The sequence below is a fragment of the Myxine glutinosa genome, chromosome 1 (assembly GCF_964187855.1).
Source record: "Myxine glutinosa chromosome 1, kmMyxGlut1.1, whole genome shotgun sequence".
In the NCBI taxonomy this organism is placed as follows: domain Eukaryota; kingdom Metazoa; phylum Chordata; class Myxini; order Myxiniformes; family Myxinidae; genus Myxine; species Myxine glutinosa.
This window is the reverse complement of record NC_136261.1, coordinates 164323888-164339365: the sequence shown is the minus strand read 5'-3', so window position 1 is coordinate 164339365 and position 15478 is coordinate 164323888. Positions and strand designations below refer to the sequence as shown.

General features: G+C 43.8%; 1 protein-coding gene across 2 annotated transcripts in view; it reads left to right on the top strand.

Annotated features, from left to right (window-relative positions):
* LOC137430847 (inactive tyrosine-protein kinase transmembrane receptor ROR1) overlaps nt 1-13535 on the top strand; it is a 290148-nt gene extending 276613 nt beyond the window's left edge. For both annotated transcript variants that reach the window (XM_078779503.1, XM_078779501.1), the window contains exons 11-12: nt 3472-3704; nt 11396-13535. In XM_078779503.1, the coding sequence (XP_078635629.1) occupies nt 3472-3704; nt 11396-12677 (1515 nt within the window). In that variant the 3' untranslated portion in view covers nt 12678-13535. The remainder of the gene's footprint in view (nt 1-3471; nt 3705-11395) is intronic.
* The last annotated feature ends 1943 nt before the right edge of the window (nt 13536-15478 follow it).

The window sequence follows — 15478 nt, the reverse complement described above, 5'->3', positions numbered from 1 at the left end:
GGTTCCTCTGGGTCTTTTCAGTCTTCTGGGTTTTTTTCAGTATTGTGGGTCTTTATGGGTCTTCATGTTTTTTGGGGTCTTTGGGGTGTTTTCAATATTTTGGGTCTTTGGGGGTCTTTTGGGTCTTTCGGGTATTTTGTGGGTTCTGGGTCTTTGGGGTCCTTTGGGTCTTCGGGGTCTTTTCAGTCTCTTTGGTCTTTTAGCTTTTAGGTCTTCGGGGCCTTTTGGGTCTTTTGCGTATTTTGGGTCTTTGAGGTCCATTGGGTCTTCAGGGTAATTTCAGTCGTTTTGGTCTTTGGGGTCTTTTGGTTCCTCTGGTTCCTTTGGGTCCTCGGGGTCTTTTGGGGTATTCAGGGTCCTTGGGGTATTTTGGGTCCTTGGGGTCTTTTGGGTCCGCAGGGTCTTCTTGGTCTTTTGGGTCGTCGGGGGGGGGGGAGGTGGGGTTGAGGGGGTTGGGGGGAGGGCTTTTGGGCCCTCTGGGTGCTTTAGGTTAAGTATGTCAGGTTACAATTGTGGGTAGAGTCAGGTCAGCTGTCCAACCAATGGGTGAAGGGCGGACAAACATACATACATACATACATACATACATACATACATACATACATACATACATACATACACTTGCTCCATTATATATAAGATTTCCCCCTTTTTATAATTAATTGATATAGAATAAATGGATTCCCCACCACACCCATGTACGGGCATTTGTGAGGCTTCCTAAAACCACTGACTTTTCACCAGGTAAATGAACTTGTTTTCGCTAACCTGGACTCTAGTCTGGTGAAATTATGTGATCAAGCAGGCAGTGTCTGTAGATAAGTAATCCAGTCAGTCAGCCAGTCAGTCAGTGAATGAGCGAGTGAGTGAGTGAGTGAGTGAGTGAATGAGTGAGTGAATGAATGAGTGAATGAATGAGTGAATGAATGAGTGTGAATGAATGTGTGAGTGAATGAGTGAGTGAATGAATGAGTGAATGAATGAGAGTGAATGAATGAGTGAGTGAATGAGTGAGTGAGCGAATGAGTGAGTGAGTCTATGTCCGTTAAACACTTCAGTCATTATCGCTTCAACCAAACACGATTTTGTTGAAACTTGGCAACAGGCTTCATATCTGATGCCAAACGAAGGTGTATTTCCCATATCAAAATCTGCGCTCATTATGGGGGTTAACGGAGGTGAGCAGGGCTGGGGGAGGAGTCGACTCCCAAAATAGGTATTTGCTGTCGTCTTCGAAACTACACACACAATTGCGATTAAACTCGACTACAACCATCATCACCCCCGATGTGCTAAAGTTTGTTTACGGCATAAAAAGTCAGGGTCGAAGAGGGTCTTTGCAAGGGGTTTGAGTGACTGTTGCTCCTGATCCAGGTGAGCTTCATGACCCGCGGTCCTATATTTATTTCTCCTATTATTTGCTTCAATGTTGAACTGATACATGATTGAACCAACTCGTCGGTTGTTTGGATTAAATAATGTTGATGTTAGTCAGTCTATGACTATGGTTAACTTTAACATGGTCATGGTCTAGTAGTGAAGTAATACTAACTCCTCCTCATCGTATGACTTATGTACTCTATTATAACTACTCACTTATGAATGGAAATTCCACTGTTTCTCCTCCTTCGGTTGGTACAACCGTAGCAAGCGCAGCTTTCCGGCATCTTTCAAGTACTTCAGATTGGTTTCAGATACAATTTTGCCCGGAACAATGATGGTGGACAAGCCTTCTAATCTGGACATGATTTAATCCAACTATGCCCTCTGGTGGTTGAAACGTAACTCTATGGCCATGTCACAGCTCTTCCTCTGTCACCCACATAGTCGACAGGCATCCGCACCTTTTCTTACTTTTCCAGACCTTTTCTTCTGAACAATGTATTTTTGATTATTTTTTCATACTTTTTTTTTTTACTTTTCTTCATAATTTGATTATTTTTAATAGAAAGTTTCTGCAGTCATGGAATATTCTTTTTTTTAATATTGATTTTAATTGTTCTGCTTTTCCTTGCTGCCTGTCAGTGCCTGACGCCAGAATAGTAGTTGTGAACCAAAAATATACCAAATTATGCAAACGATTGATGAAAAATAAAAAAGAAATGATGATGCAAAAAAAAAAAAATGCAAAAAAAAAAAATGATGCAAAATATACCAAATGATTGTCTATTCAATTTTGGTGAAGATCTGGATCCGGATCCGGCTAATAGAATTTTTTAAGTGATTCTTCACCATTGACTGATGTGGCCAAAAACAAGGGTTAGATCAGGGTATGAAAGTCTGGACCTGTGGTGATTCCTGTGATTGATTTTGATTAAATGTGATTCTGTATTGTGATTTTCTGGTCTACTCTGAGATACAAAACGTAAACCGTTCGCCAGGCGGAATATTCAAATAATGCTACGACGGCACTCAGTGGAGAGCACACCTCCGCCTGGTTGGCCATATCACTCAATGGTGAAGAATCACTTTAAAAGTTCTACTAGCTGGTTCCGGATCCTGATCCTCACCAAAATCGAATCGATTCGTCCTCGTCACACACACAACCTCCCCACCAAGTTTCGTCCAAATCATTCCATAACTTTTTGAGATATCCTGCTATGTATCGTTTTTGTCCCGATCTCCCAATGGTGAAGAATCACTTTAAAATTCTAGTAGCGAGATCCGAATCCGGATCTTCACCAAAATCGAATCATTTCGTCCTTGTCCCATATGCTACATCTCTGCCAAATTTCGTCCAAATCCGTCCACAACCTTTTGAGATATTTTGATCACAAACAAACGGACAAACAAACAGGGGTGAAAACATAACCTCCATCCACCTTTGGTAACGATGCAATGTGGGTAATGTGATTCTCATTTCATACAGAGAATGTCGAATTTGACCATTAATCTATTTAAATTTTAATTTGTTGCAAGCAAAAGCCTGGTTTTGGCTTAACGGTCAAGATGGCCGGCTAAAGATCTTAGGGTCTTGAGTTTGACCCTTGTCGTGCCGTTTAAATAACACCATGTGGGTTGACTCAGCTTGTCATCCTTCCGAGGTCGGCAAAATGAGTACCAGCTTACTGGCAACAGGGGTACTGCATCAGCGGCACATCCGCTCTTCCAGAAATGATGCAACCAGTAGCCTCAGGCTGCATATGAAACAACAACATTGCAAGCAAAATATCCTCCCAAGGAGAGCTCTGCATCATATAACAGTTTCAATTACATTTTAATTTAGGATGGATCTATACGTAAACAGACAGATCGCATCAGAGGTGAACACTCAGATCAGAGGTGATCAGAGGTCAGAGGTTACTGTGAACATATTGTTTTCCCTTGGCTGCAAATATCTGTACATTCCACATAAAAAAGCCGATTTCTGCAAATTGCTAATCGGAAAGCAATTCATTCTGCAGAATTCAGTTCATCTGAATTGATACTGAATTATTTTAACTTGATGGACAATTTACCTTTCTGTTACAGAACCTTCTTGGCCGGCCACCTTGCCTCGTATTTGAATTTCCCTGTGGTGGTGGTGGAGACCTCCGGGAGTTCCTGGTCTCAGCTGGAGCAATGAGGGTAGCACGACGAGGTGTTGGGGATACAAGTATTGTTGACCCATGTTTTTCTTCAATCGAGCATCGTGACATGCTTAGCATTGCCACACAGGTGGCTGCTGGCATGGAGTACCTGGTCACAGGGCATTTTGTACACAGGTAAGTTCCATAAGCGCAGCCAAAATTTAAATATCAGGCCTTGATTATCCTATTCATCACATTATTTATGTTCAGATGTAGTAAATTTTCTAACGTTATCTCAAAGCAATTCCCTCCAAGTTCCAAAAAAAAAACTTCGTCTGTCTGTCTTTCTGTGTTTATCGGCCTGAGTATAAAATGTCAGATTGTTGCTTTGCAAGCTGATAGGATAGTAATAAAATGTTGTTACCCTGGGAGGACATTTATCTGGGGACCAATGGGATAGGATTAGCTGTTGGACATTAGATATACCATGGTGTCTTTCAATGATGAGTAGGTGAGTTACCTCTCCCCTCAGTCTGTCTCTGTATCTCTATCTCTATATCTCTCTGGCTCTCTATATTTATCCCTTTATCTCTATCTCTCTATCTCTCTGTGTCTATGTGTCTCTCTGTATCTGTGTCTTGGTGTGTGTCTCTGTCTGTCTCTCTCTCTCTCTCTCTCTCTCTCTCTCTCTCTCTCTCTCTCTCTCTCTCTCTCTCTCTCTCTCTCTCTCTCTCTCTCTCTCTCTCTCTCTAAAAAACCCCGTTCCATCCCAGTTGTGGTATTTCTGCCAATGTCAATAAGTCCATGTCTATTGACACACTCCCTCAGTCAGTCTATCTGTCTCAGTCTCTGAGCCCACTGGAATATCTCGAGCTGTATATATGTCGTCACAACAACATAATGTTCGGCTGTGCAGAAAGATTTCCCTATTCACCTCAATTTCCACGAATATGGATCAACCCATAATCATCTATCACACCTACCTGTTCCGCATGTGCAGCAACATGCCAGCTGGCTGGGTGTCAATTTTTCAACAACCAGCGATGTCATTGCAGATTACGCCTTCTGCAACTCAACATGTTTGAGCCAATATCAAAATTTCCAAACCGGATTTCTGTAACTGATGTGTCCTCACACCTCAATCTGGTAATGACAAAACAACCTCTGCTCCTCTGTGCCCCTCTTACCATTTGCCAAAGCTTACAACTCTAGATTTCAAGAGAGCGAGGGGGGAAGAGGGAGAGAGAGGCATCAACACAACATAATCTGCTTGTTTGCACAGGATAATTGGCAGGGACTGCAATCTGCACTCTCGTAAAAGGTTTGGGCTTCTGTCGCCATAACATGTGATATTGTGTATGCTTGGGAATACTTTTACAAAAAGCCACTCTCTCATGCACCAGTTCATCACTGCGGCTATTCTATTTATCAGCCCGTGGTTCACTCCATCATGTGCTGAGATGGCTGAAGTCAAACAGCTCGCTCCCTCAAAATGGAAGGTTAAGCTGATTGACGGCCATTGTAAGTCACTCCAAAAGGTTTTCAATAAGTGTGTCTGTCCATCCTCAGGCAAGCCAGAAAACTACATCTTGCTCTTCTCAAGGCCAAACTCGCCAACCAGTCAACTTCCTAAATGTCCTGATATTGGCTTGTCAAGCCCATCGCTGGTGCGTACTTCCCCTCCAACCCCATATTCACCGCAAATCATCTCACCTCTGACTCAGCTCAAAAAAGGCCGAATGTCTCAACTCGGTTCCTTCCTTTCATTGTAAAGGCAAAGATATTGCTCGGACATGAGGACCTACCCACCATAGTGGAGAAGTTGATTACCCAGAAGGATGCCTCTACCACAACCGATCCTGATGGCACAAGTGCTCGAATCCTCAGGAGCTGTGCTTCAGTTATATCATACCCTCCCTCCTCTCTCTTTTACAGGTAATTATTCCATTGGTAACTTCCCCCATTTTGAAAAGTTGCAAATGTCTCTCCTATCCCCAAGAAAGATTCCAAAACTGATGCCCTCAATTACAGAACGATCAGAATTCTCCCCATAATACACAAAGTAATGGAGTCCATAGTTATGTCCGACCTCTTCTATCACCAAAATGTAGGATCTGGCCAGCATCATATTTTACTCTACACACTTACAACTATTGGGGTGGTTGTACCCGCCAATGCAAGTCGGGGGCCAAATCTTCCCCATTCTTCCCTGCTGCCTGGATTTGTCAGGGCAGCGCGGTCGCAGTCAGAGGGCTGATCGGTCCACATAGACCGGCCCTTTCCCTCTTCTCTCTCTCTATCGTGGCCCTGACTTTGTGAAGGCGGGGTACACCATCCTAGATGTGGGGGCCTCTGGGTCACGCCTGCAAGATCGATTTGCTGTCTACATGCCGTATGCTTGTTCGAGAGAACTGTCCGGGGCTATACGACAACAATCCTACACACTCCCCCAGGAAAGTCCTGCTTTTGCTTCTGCCTCGCTCTTGATATTCTGTAAATTGTTTTCTCACTCTCTGCTGTTTCTAATTTATCATACCATTCCTGTGCTGCTTGGGTTTCCTCCCTTTGTTCTCCCCACCATCTTTCCAGCAGCCTTAACAAGAGTTTCTTTCATATTCCTTGTACTTCTCCATCTTCATATGACTCACTGTGCTTTCTTTGGAATTCCTGTATTAAGAGGGCCAACTTTTCTTCTGTCAAATTCTACAGTTGAACGTTCCCCATTCTCACACCCACCTTTTGTCTTTTCATTCTTCACCTCAATGTCCATTACCCGCAGCCTCAGTTGGCTCACTTCTGCGTCACACAATAGAATCTTGTAATTCATAACCTGAGTCCTGTCACTCTGTCTTAATACCAAAACATAATCAATCTGGCTACTATTACCTCCACTTTTGTAAGTCAATGGTTGTTCAACAAGGGGCATCCTCCTTCCTGAACCCTGTATTCACAGGGAATTTAGCTCAGGCTCTGAGCAATCTCAAGAATCCTCTCCCCATATTCACTTCCTCCACGTTCCAATTTGTATCCACCCACTCATTGTCTGACATGGCCATTTAAGTCTGCACAAATTATAATGTTCTCTCCAGCTGGTACCCTTCTGACTAGATATTCTAACTGCTCATGGAATGCATCTTTCTCCTGGTCTGAACACACTGTTTGGGGCATGCGTGCTGAAATTACATCAGCATTCCTTTCTCCGTCACCAACTTGACGGGCACCAACCTGCCCCCGATTCTCTTTATTTCCAGTACTCTCTCTTTCCACTCATCTTTCACCAACACTTAAACTCCATTTCTATTTCCCTTTTCTCCACAATAATACAAGTTGTAGTATTCCCCTAATTAATTATTTGGTGCTCTTCCAGTCCATTTTGTCTCCTGTAAACACAAAATATCAACCTTTATTCTCATCATGGTGTCCACCAACTATCTCCCTTTGCCGGCCTGCACCAAAATTCCATGTTCCCACTCTGATGCTCACAGTCTCATTTGTATCGATCATCTGTCCAGGTACTTTTGTGTATGCAATAGTTCAAACACCGTTGACCATTTAGCTTTCATATTGCAGATATCTATTCCTCATTAAATTATCTGAACCTGATTAGATCATGGTTGTGATTGGCTGAATTACGTTGCCACGTAGTCCGGCAGCTAAGCCAAATATAGCATAACAATTGTGCATTTTGTGAGGAAAGCACCAAATTTGGCACACTAGTAGACTATCATATTATGAAAAGATCTGGATATTGGGCCATCTCAGATTCAGCCCCTGATGGCTATGGCAGCCATTTTTCAAAATGGCCGCCAGCGGTTACTGTTATGATACATATCTGCTTTACTGGAGAGGACTGCAGGTTGACAGTGAAGGTTTATTTACTAATAAAGGTCCAATAATGGTCAAAGAAAGTGACAATTTGATTTGGTTGAGAAAAAAAAGTTAAAGTGAACTAATTAGTCTAATTAAGACACAGATTCTGAATGAAAACCAATGATAAACATACATATCACTATTGGCTTGGCCAAAGGCTGCATCCAACCAGCTGGGGCTGGGTCAAGAATGACGAGGGGGTGTACGAGCCACATTGGACGAAGCTACCCAAAGCAGTCCACACCTGCTATGAGCTAGTATCGTGCAAGTGCAAGAAGAGCTGTGTGAAGCGTTGCAAGTGCAAAAAGGCCACACTTGAATGCACAGCTTTGTGTGTGTGTGTGAGGGAGAGTGCTCACAAAATTGAGAGAACATTAACAGAGCAGACTGTGTCACTGATTCAGAACAATTTCGATATCATACCAAACAGTAAACAGATGTTCACTAGTATGTGAATAACTCGATGCCATGAGTGGCGGCCATTTTGAAGAAAAAAAAATTGAGAATTTTTGAGAATTTTAAAATTGCTGAATTTGAGATGGCCCAATATCCAAATTTGTTCATAATAGGATAGTCTACTAGTGCGCCAAATTTGGTGCTTTCCTCACAAAATGCACAATTGTTATGCTAAGTTGCCCCACTAATGGCAAACATCTCGGTAACTTGGCTTGGGTACATGATATTTCAACAACCGTTCAAGATTTACAGTGCATTCAGAAAGTATTCAGACCCCTTCACTTTTTTCACATTTTGTTATGTTGCAGCCTTATGCTGAAATCGTTTAAATTCATTTTTCCCTCATCAATCTACACTCAATACCCCATAATGACAGAGAGAAAACAGGATTTTAGAAAGTTTTGCAAATTTATTAAAAAGAAAAAACTGAAATATCACATTTACATAAGTATTCAGACCCTTTGCTATGACACTTGAAATTTAGCTCAGGTGCCTCCCATTTCTCTTGATCATCTTTGAGATGTTTCTACACCTTGATTGGAGTCCACCTGTGGTAAATTCAATTGATTGTACCTGATTTGGAAAAGCACAAACTTGTCTATACAGTCACGTGAAAAAGTAAGTACACCCCTGGCTCTAATAGGTGATGTTTCCCCCTTTGGCAGAAACCTCGTCAGGGTTTCTGATAACTGCCTACCAGTCTCCGACATCGACTGGGAGAAATTTTTGCCCACTCCTCCATGCAGAATTCTTTCAGCTGTATGATGTTTGAGGTGTTTCTTGCATGCACAGCTCGTTTCAAATCCCCCCACAATATGTCGATGGGATTCAGATCCAGGCTTTGACTTGGCCATTCCAGAACCCTCCATTTATTTCTTTTCAGACATTCCTTGGTGGATTTACTGGTAGGTTTAGGGTCATTGTCATGTTGCAAGGTCCACCTTCGGTTGAGCTTCAACTTTCTGACAGATGGCCTCACATTATCCTCAAGCACCCCTCTGGTACAATGAAGAATTCATAGTGGATTATGTGATGGTGAGCTGCCCAGGCCCTGATGCAGCAAAGCTGCCCCAAACCAAAATATTTCCACCACCATGCTTTACAGTTGGTATCAGGTTCTTGTGGTCAAATGTTGTCTTTGGTTTTCACCAAATATGTCTTCTGGTACTGTGGCCAAATAGCTCTACTTTTGACTCATCTGTCCAGAGCACATTGTTCCAGAAGTGCTGGTCTTTGCCGAGGTGTTCATTGGCAAACTTTAGTCTTGCCTTGATGTTCTTTCTGGACAGCAAAGGTTTCCTCCTGGCACACCTCCCATGTACATCAAATTTGTGCAGCCTCTTTCTAATGGTAGACTCATGCACTTTGACATCAACAGTGGCAAGAGCTACCTGCAGGTCCCGTGATGACATTCTGGAGTTCTTAGACTTCTTTCAGCATCTTGCGGTCTGCTCTTGGGCTGAACTTGCTGGGGCGGCCTGGCCTGAACAAGTTGGCAGTTGTATGGAATCTTCTCCACTTGTAGATGATCTTCCGGACAGTCGAATGATTGATTTCAAATTGTTTGGAGATCTTTTTAAATCCCTTCCCAGACTCGTAGGCATCTATAACCTTCTTTCTGAAGGCCTCAGAGAGCTCTTTTGATCTTGGCATGGTGACGCCACACACTTCAACAACAAAGAGCAAACCAAACTAAATGTCTGAGGTTTAAATAAGACAGGTTCCTCCAAGATCCTCTCTAACGATGTTCTCATCATTTGCACCTGAGCTGGTGCACCTGATTCTAATTTTAGGTATTTGAAGTAGTGATAAATGTAGGGGTGTACTTACTTTTTCCACATGTGAAATTTGCATTTATGTTTATTTATATTATACAATGGACTACAAAATGTAAATGTTTCATGATATTTGTTATATTATATCACCTTTATCTATCAATATTGTTGAAATGAAGATCAAATAGCTGTATGTTGAAATATGTTGAAAAAGTCAAAACTTTACATGGGGTGTACTTACTTTTTCACGTGACTGTATAAGGTCTCATAGCTGACAATGCATATCGGAGCAAAAAAGAAGCCATGAGGTCGAAGGAACTGCCTGCAGAGCTCAGAGACAGGAATGTGTCGAGGCACAGATCTGGGGAAGCCTACAAAAAAAATTCTGCTGCACTGAAGGTTCCCAAGAGCACAGTGACCTCCATAATTCTTGAATGGAAGAAGTTTGGAACAACCAGGACTCTTCCTAGAGCTGGCCGCCCGGCCAAACTGAGCAATCGGGGGAGAAGGGCCTTGGTAAGAGAGGTGACCAAGAACCCGATGGTCACTCTGACTGAGCTCCAGAGATCCTGTGTGGAGATGGGAGAAACCTCCAGAAGGACAACCATCACTGCAACACTCCACCGATCTGGGCTTTATGGCAGAGTGGCCAGACGGAAGCCTCTCCTCAGTGAAAGACACATGAAAGCCCGCTTGGAGTTTGCAAAAAAGCACCTAAAGGACTCTCAGACTGCGAGAAACAAGATTCTGTGGTCTGATGAAACCAAGATTTAACTGTTTGGATCTCTGGAGCTCAGGCAGATTGACAATCGGGTTCTTGGTGCACTCTCTTACCAAGGCCCTTCTCCCCCGATTGCTCAGTTTGGCCGGGCGGCCAGCTCTAGGAAGAGTCCTGGTTGTTCCAAACTTCTTCCATTTAAGAATTATGGAGGCCACTGTGCTCTTGGGAACCTTCAATGCAGCAGAATTTTTTTGTAGGCTTCCCCAGATCTGTGCCTCGACACAATCCTGTCTCTGAACTCTGCAGGCAGTTCCTTCGACCTCATGGCTTGGTTTTTGCTCTGATATGCATTGTCAGTTGTGAGACCTTATATAGACAGGTGTGTGCCTTTCCAAATCATGTCCAATCAATTGAGTTTACCACAGGTGGACTCCAATCAAGGTGTAGAAACATCTCAAAGATGATCAAGAGAAATGGGAGGCACCTGAGCTAAATTTCAAGTGTCATCGCAAAGGGTCTGAATACTTATGTAAAATGTGATATTTCAGTTTTTTATTTTAAAAAATTTGCAAAACTTTCGAAAATCCTGTTTTCACTTTGTCATTATGGGGTATTGAGTGTAGATTGATGAGGGAAAAAATGAATTTAAACGATTTCAGCATAAGGCTGCAACATAACAAAATGTGAAAAAAGTGAAAGGGTCTGAATACTTTCTGAATGCACTGTACGTTTCAAGGCGGGGAAGAGAATCACCAACGATGATATTTTTTGATATTCTTGAATTGGCCTTTTCCAGGGATGTGTGTTACCGTTTGCTTTTGCTCCGAGTGTTAAACAAAAACACAACAATCTTAAGGGCTAGAAATAATTAACAATGGGCATCAACTTTCAAACACAAGTTACACTGGACTCATGAAATATGTTTATTGGCATCATAATAACTTGTACACCAAGGAATAAAATTCATAAAATTGCAAGTCCAGATATTTGAAAGCATAGAAATGATCGCAATGGCATTTAATTGAGCTAACAAACAGATATCACCTGTCGTCTCAAACTTACAGAGATCTTGCTGCCCGCAATGTCCTGGTTGGGGAGCGTCTCCATGTGAAAATCTCGGATCTTGGCCTCGCTCGTGCGGCTTATGCCTCTGATTATGTGCGGGTGCGTCCAAATGCCTTGCTTCCAGTGAGGTGGTCTTCCCCAGAGGTGGTTTTCCAGGGCCAGTTCTCTCCAGAATCAGATGCATGGTCTTATGGTGTGCTCCTCTGGGAGATCTTCTCATGGGGGCAGAGACCATATGGTGACCACTCAGATCCTGAAGTGGTGGCAGCAATTGGTTCCCGCCGCCTACTGCCTTGCCCAGATGATTGCCCTTCAGCCGTTTATTCCATTATGCGTGATTGCTGGCAGGAGGTTCCTGCCAAGAGACCACACTTCTCTGACCTTCATGCCCGCACCCGTGGACTCTGGGAAGCCGCTGTGAACCCTGGAGGTGGACGTTCGGACTGGGGCGGCAGTAGTTCTGGCTCAGGACCTGGAGCTAATGGTACAGTGGCTGGAGCGAACAAGGCTTTACTTTCAGGATCACTAGGTCCAGTCAAGGTGGTAACTGGAGCAACTGGGACTCCCCCTGGCTGGGAAGCAAGCTCTGGTGGTAGTCGTTCTATGGCAGGCTCAGCAAACACTACGCAAACTACGTCTCTCAGTGCTGGTTCACTTGGAAGTTATGCAAATGCACTTTCCGTGAGCCATTACCCTGGAACTCAGCATCACTACCCACCACATTTTTACCATTTTGTACCTTCACCCCCCACTGGTTATCCTATGGCTGCTCAGCAACCCACATTTTATGCAATGTCAAGTGCTTCTCCCAATGTACATTATACATTTTCAGGCCTTAACCCCACAGTATCTTCTCCTACAACAACAGTCGGTCAGGTAACCACCAAGCCAAGCCGATCCCATAGCAGCGCCAGTGGTTCAGCTAGTACTGGCCGAGGTAGTGCAGGCCCTGTCACTGTGGCTTCAACAGTAATACCAGCAGCTGAACTCCCACGGGCCACCACACCTTCAAGCTCAAACCAAGGTTCCAGCACACCATTACTGCAAGCTGAAGAGGAGAAAGAAGGTTCGGAGCCATTCACAAGCACGTCTTGTGTCTCATCACCACCACTACCGCACAACCTTTGCGGGGCTCCAATTTTGCTGAACCAGGGACTATTGACAGTACAACAGAGACCCAGTGGCTGCAAGCATGCAGAGGCTGAGGATTCCGAATGGAAAAGGATGTCGGAGGAAGTTGCCGGAGCAACTCCAGAACTATCCATTCGGGCAGAGCTTTAGAGAGGCACCATAAAAGGTCTCATTCTTTGTTTATCTTTCCACAGAAATGTCATCACTGATATGGTCATCTAACTGCACTAAGCACAAGACCATTTTTGCGGATCGATGTAAGCATTTGAAAAGTTTGCATTTTAACCAAATTAATACAATTAATCAACCCTTTTCCCCCCAGGAATAAAAAAAAGCCCTCTAGATTTTTCAGCCAAGGTGGCATTCCAAAAAAAATAAAATCATCATTACCATAAACTGTTATAAAACTATCTTTTTCCAATGTTGAATATGGCATTTTTACAGGAAAGTTGGAAATATCAGCTTTTTAAACAGGAATAATGACTGTGAAATCGTTTTACTGTAAAATGCAGCACATCAATAGCAACCCAGCTTTTTGGCGTAACATTTGTAATTGTTGCAATTAACTTTTAGTACGTACAACAAGCGTTTCCAAAATATTTCCAGGCCATTCTCTATTTTCAGAATTATCCCTTTAAACATACCCACCCCTGCAAATGAACACATGAGGAGGATGCAAAAAGTAAGAATATGACTGTAAAAAGTAATAATATGGTAAAGATTTTTTTAACGTTTAAATGCCAACTTTCTGATGTTTGTCCAATGAAAGACTGTTTCAGACTATTTTTTCAATAGTTTAAATGAGACAACATGAGTTTCGATTTGGAACAAACACTTCAGTGGATGGATTTTGAATTTATACTTTATTTGTAAAAGAAACCTGGAAATAAAGCTTTCACAGGGTGTTTATAAATAAATAAAATTAACGTGTTCAAATCAATCATGATAAATATGTATTCTTGATTTTTTTTTTTAAATCATTGTTTCACATTAAAATGAAAGAAGCAATATGTTTTGTGACTTCCTTGATTTCTAAACTCTATTACAACATAAAACACTAATTTCTTTTTTAAATACAGCCTGGTCCAAAATATGCTGTGGCTACGAGTCTTTTCTTCAAGGTACCCCCATCCCTCGCCTTCTACAACCCCAACCACTCGCCCTCCTGACTCCAAATCCACACCTTCCCCTGCCTTCTCCCACCCCAACCACCCTCCCTCCTGACTCCCAACCCACCCCTTCCCCTGCCTTCTCCCACCCCAACCACTCTCCCTCCTGACTCCAAACCCACACCTTCCCCTGCCTTTTCCCACCCCAACCACTCGCCCTCCTGACTCCAAATCCACACCTTCCCCTGCCTTCTCCCACCCCAACCACTCTCCCTCCTGACTCCAAACCCACACCTTCCCCTGCCTTCTCGCACCCCAACCACTCTCCCTCCTGACTCCAAACCCACACCTTCCCCTGCCTTTTCCCACCCCAACCACTCGCCCTCCTGACTCCAAATCCACACCTTCCCCTGCCTTCTCCCACCCCAACCACTCTCCCTCCTGACTCCAAACCCACACCTTCCCCTGCCTTCTCGCACCCCAACCACCCTCCCTCCTGACTCCCAACCCACCCCTTCCCCTCTCTCTCCTCCCACCACATCATACCCACCCTCTCCCTCCACCCATTCCCCTCCATTAGTATGCATGCAAAGTTTCAGCCCGCTCGGTTTCATGGTTTTGGAGTTACAGAGGAGACACACACACACTGATTGATTGGCACAGACATTTATTACATGTGTAGATAGATGCGTTCCTCTGCATTGACGCAACCAGGTGGGAGAGGCTAAAGGGAACTCAATCCCCCTCCATGGCTCAAGTATGTATGAGAAAATCGTTTGATTGGATTTACACGACTGGCAGTGCATTGCAGTAGGTGCATCTCAGTAGAGAGTGTGATTGACGCTCTTGCACTCACCCCATCGCCTTGATTTTGTACTATTGTGTGGACCTCGGCTAAGTTTTTCACCTGCTTCATCCCGCATTAACACATCTAACTTTACATCCACGATAATTGCTTTATGGTTTCTTTTTTAACTTCTATCACTTGCACTTAATGGTGTTTTTCCAAAAATCTTGACTTACTTTTGCATTACTGATGGAAGAGCATTGAAAGAGGGTGAACTCCTGCACAATACAGTGTTTTTTGTGGGGGTGGAGGGCGGGGGGGTTGTATGTGAGCCTTTCAAGGCAACCTGGGCCACTCTGTCACACATCCTCCTTCTTTCTGTCCCACACACTCCAAGCCGAGCAAGAAAGGCAGAAAAGGAATTGCCAATATACCCTCTACACCCCACCTCAAATGGCTGACAAGAAACTCACCAACCCTTCTCCCAGCACTCTGCCTCCAGGTCACAGTACTTTCCTCTCTTCCTCTCGTGCACCTCCTCCATGTTCTCTTCCCAAGGTACAGACAATTCCCTGAAGATGACCTGTCTTGTTGCACCTGACCAGATGACAATATCAGGCCACAACCTTGTCACACAGATCTCCTCTGGGAATACCAATTGTGGCTTTAGGTCTGCCACCACCTGCCAATCACAAGCATCTGACAGCCCTCTTGCTTTCCACCTCCTCCTCTTACCACTTGGCCCACTTTGACAAACCACACCTCTCCCCCATCAGTCTCCTTCTCCACTCTTCTCTCTCTCTCGACCTCAGCACCTCTTGTTGCACCATCTGCACGACCACTGCCAGTACCTGATCATGTCGCCACCTGTATTGTCCTGCTGCCAATGCTACTGAGCATGCACTCAGTATATGCTGCACCGTTCCCAAACCTCCACACAAATAACATCTCTCCTTCTGCAACAACCCCCACAATCTCAAGTTTACTGGTGACGGAAGCACATCATACGTTGCCCGCAACAGGAAATTCAACAATATTGGCTCCATCCTCCAAAT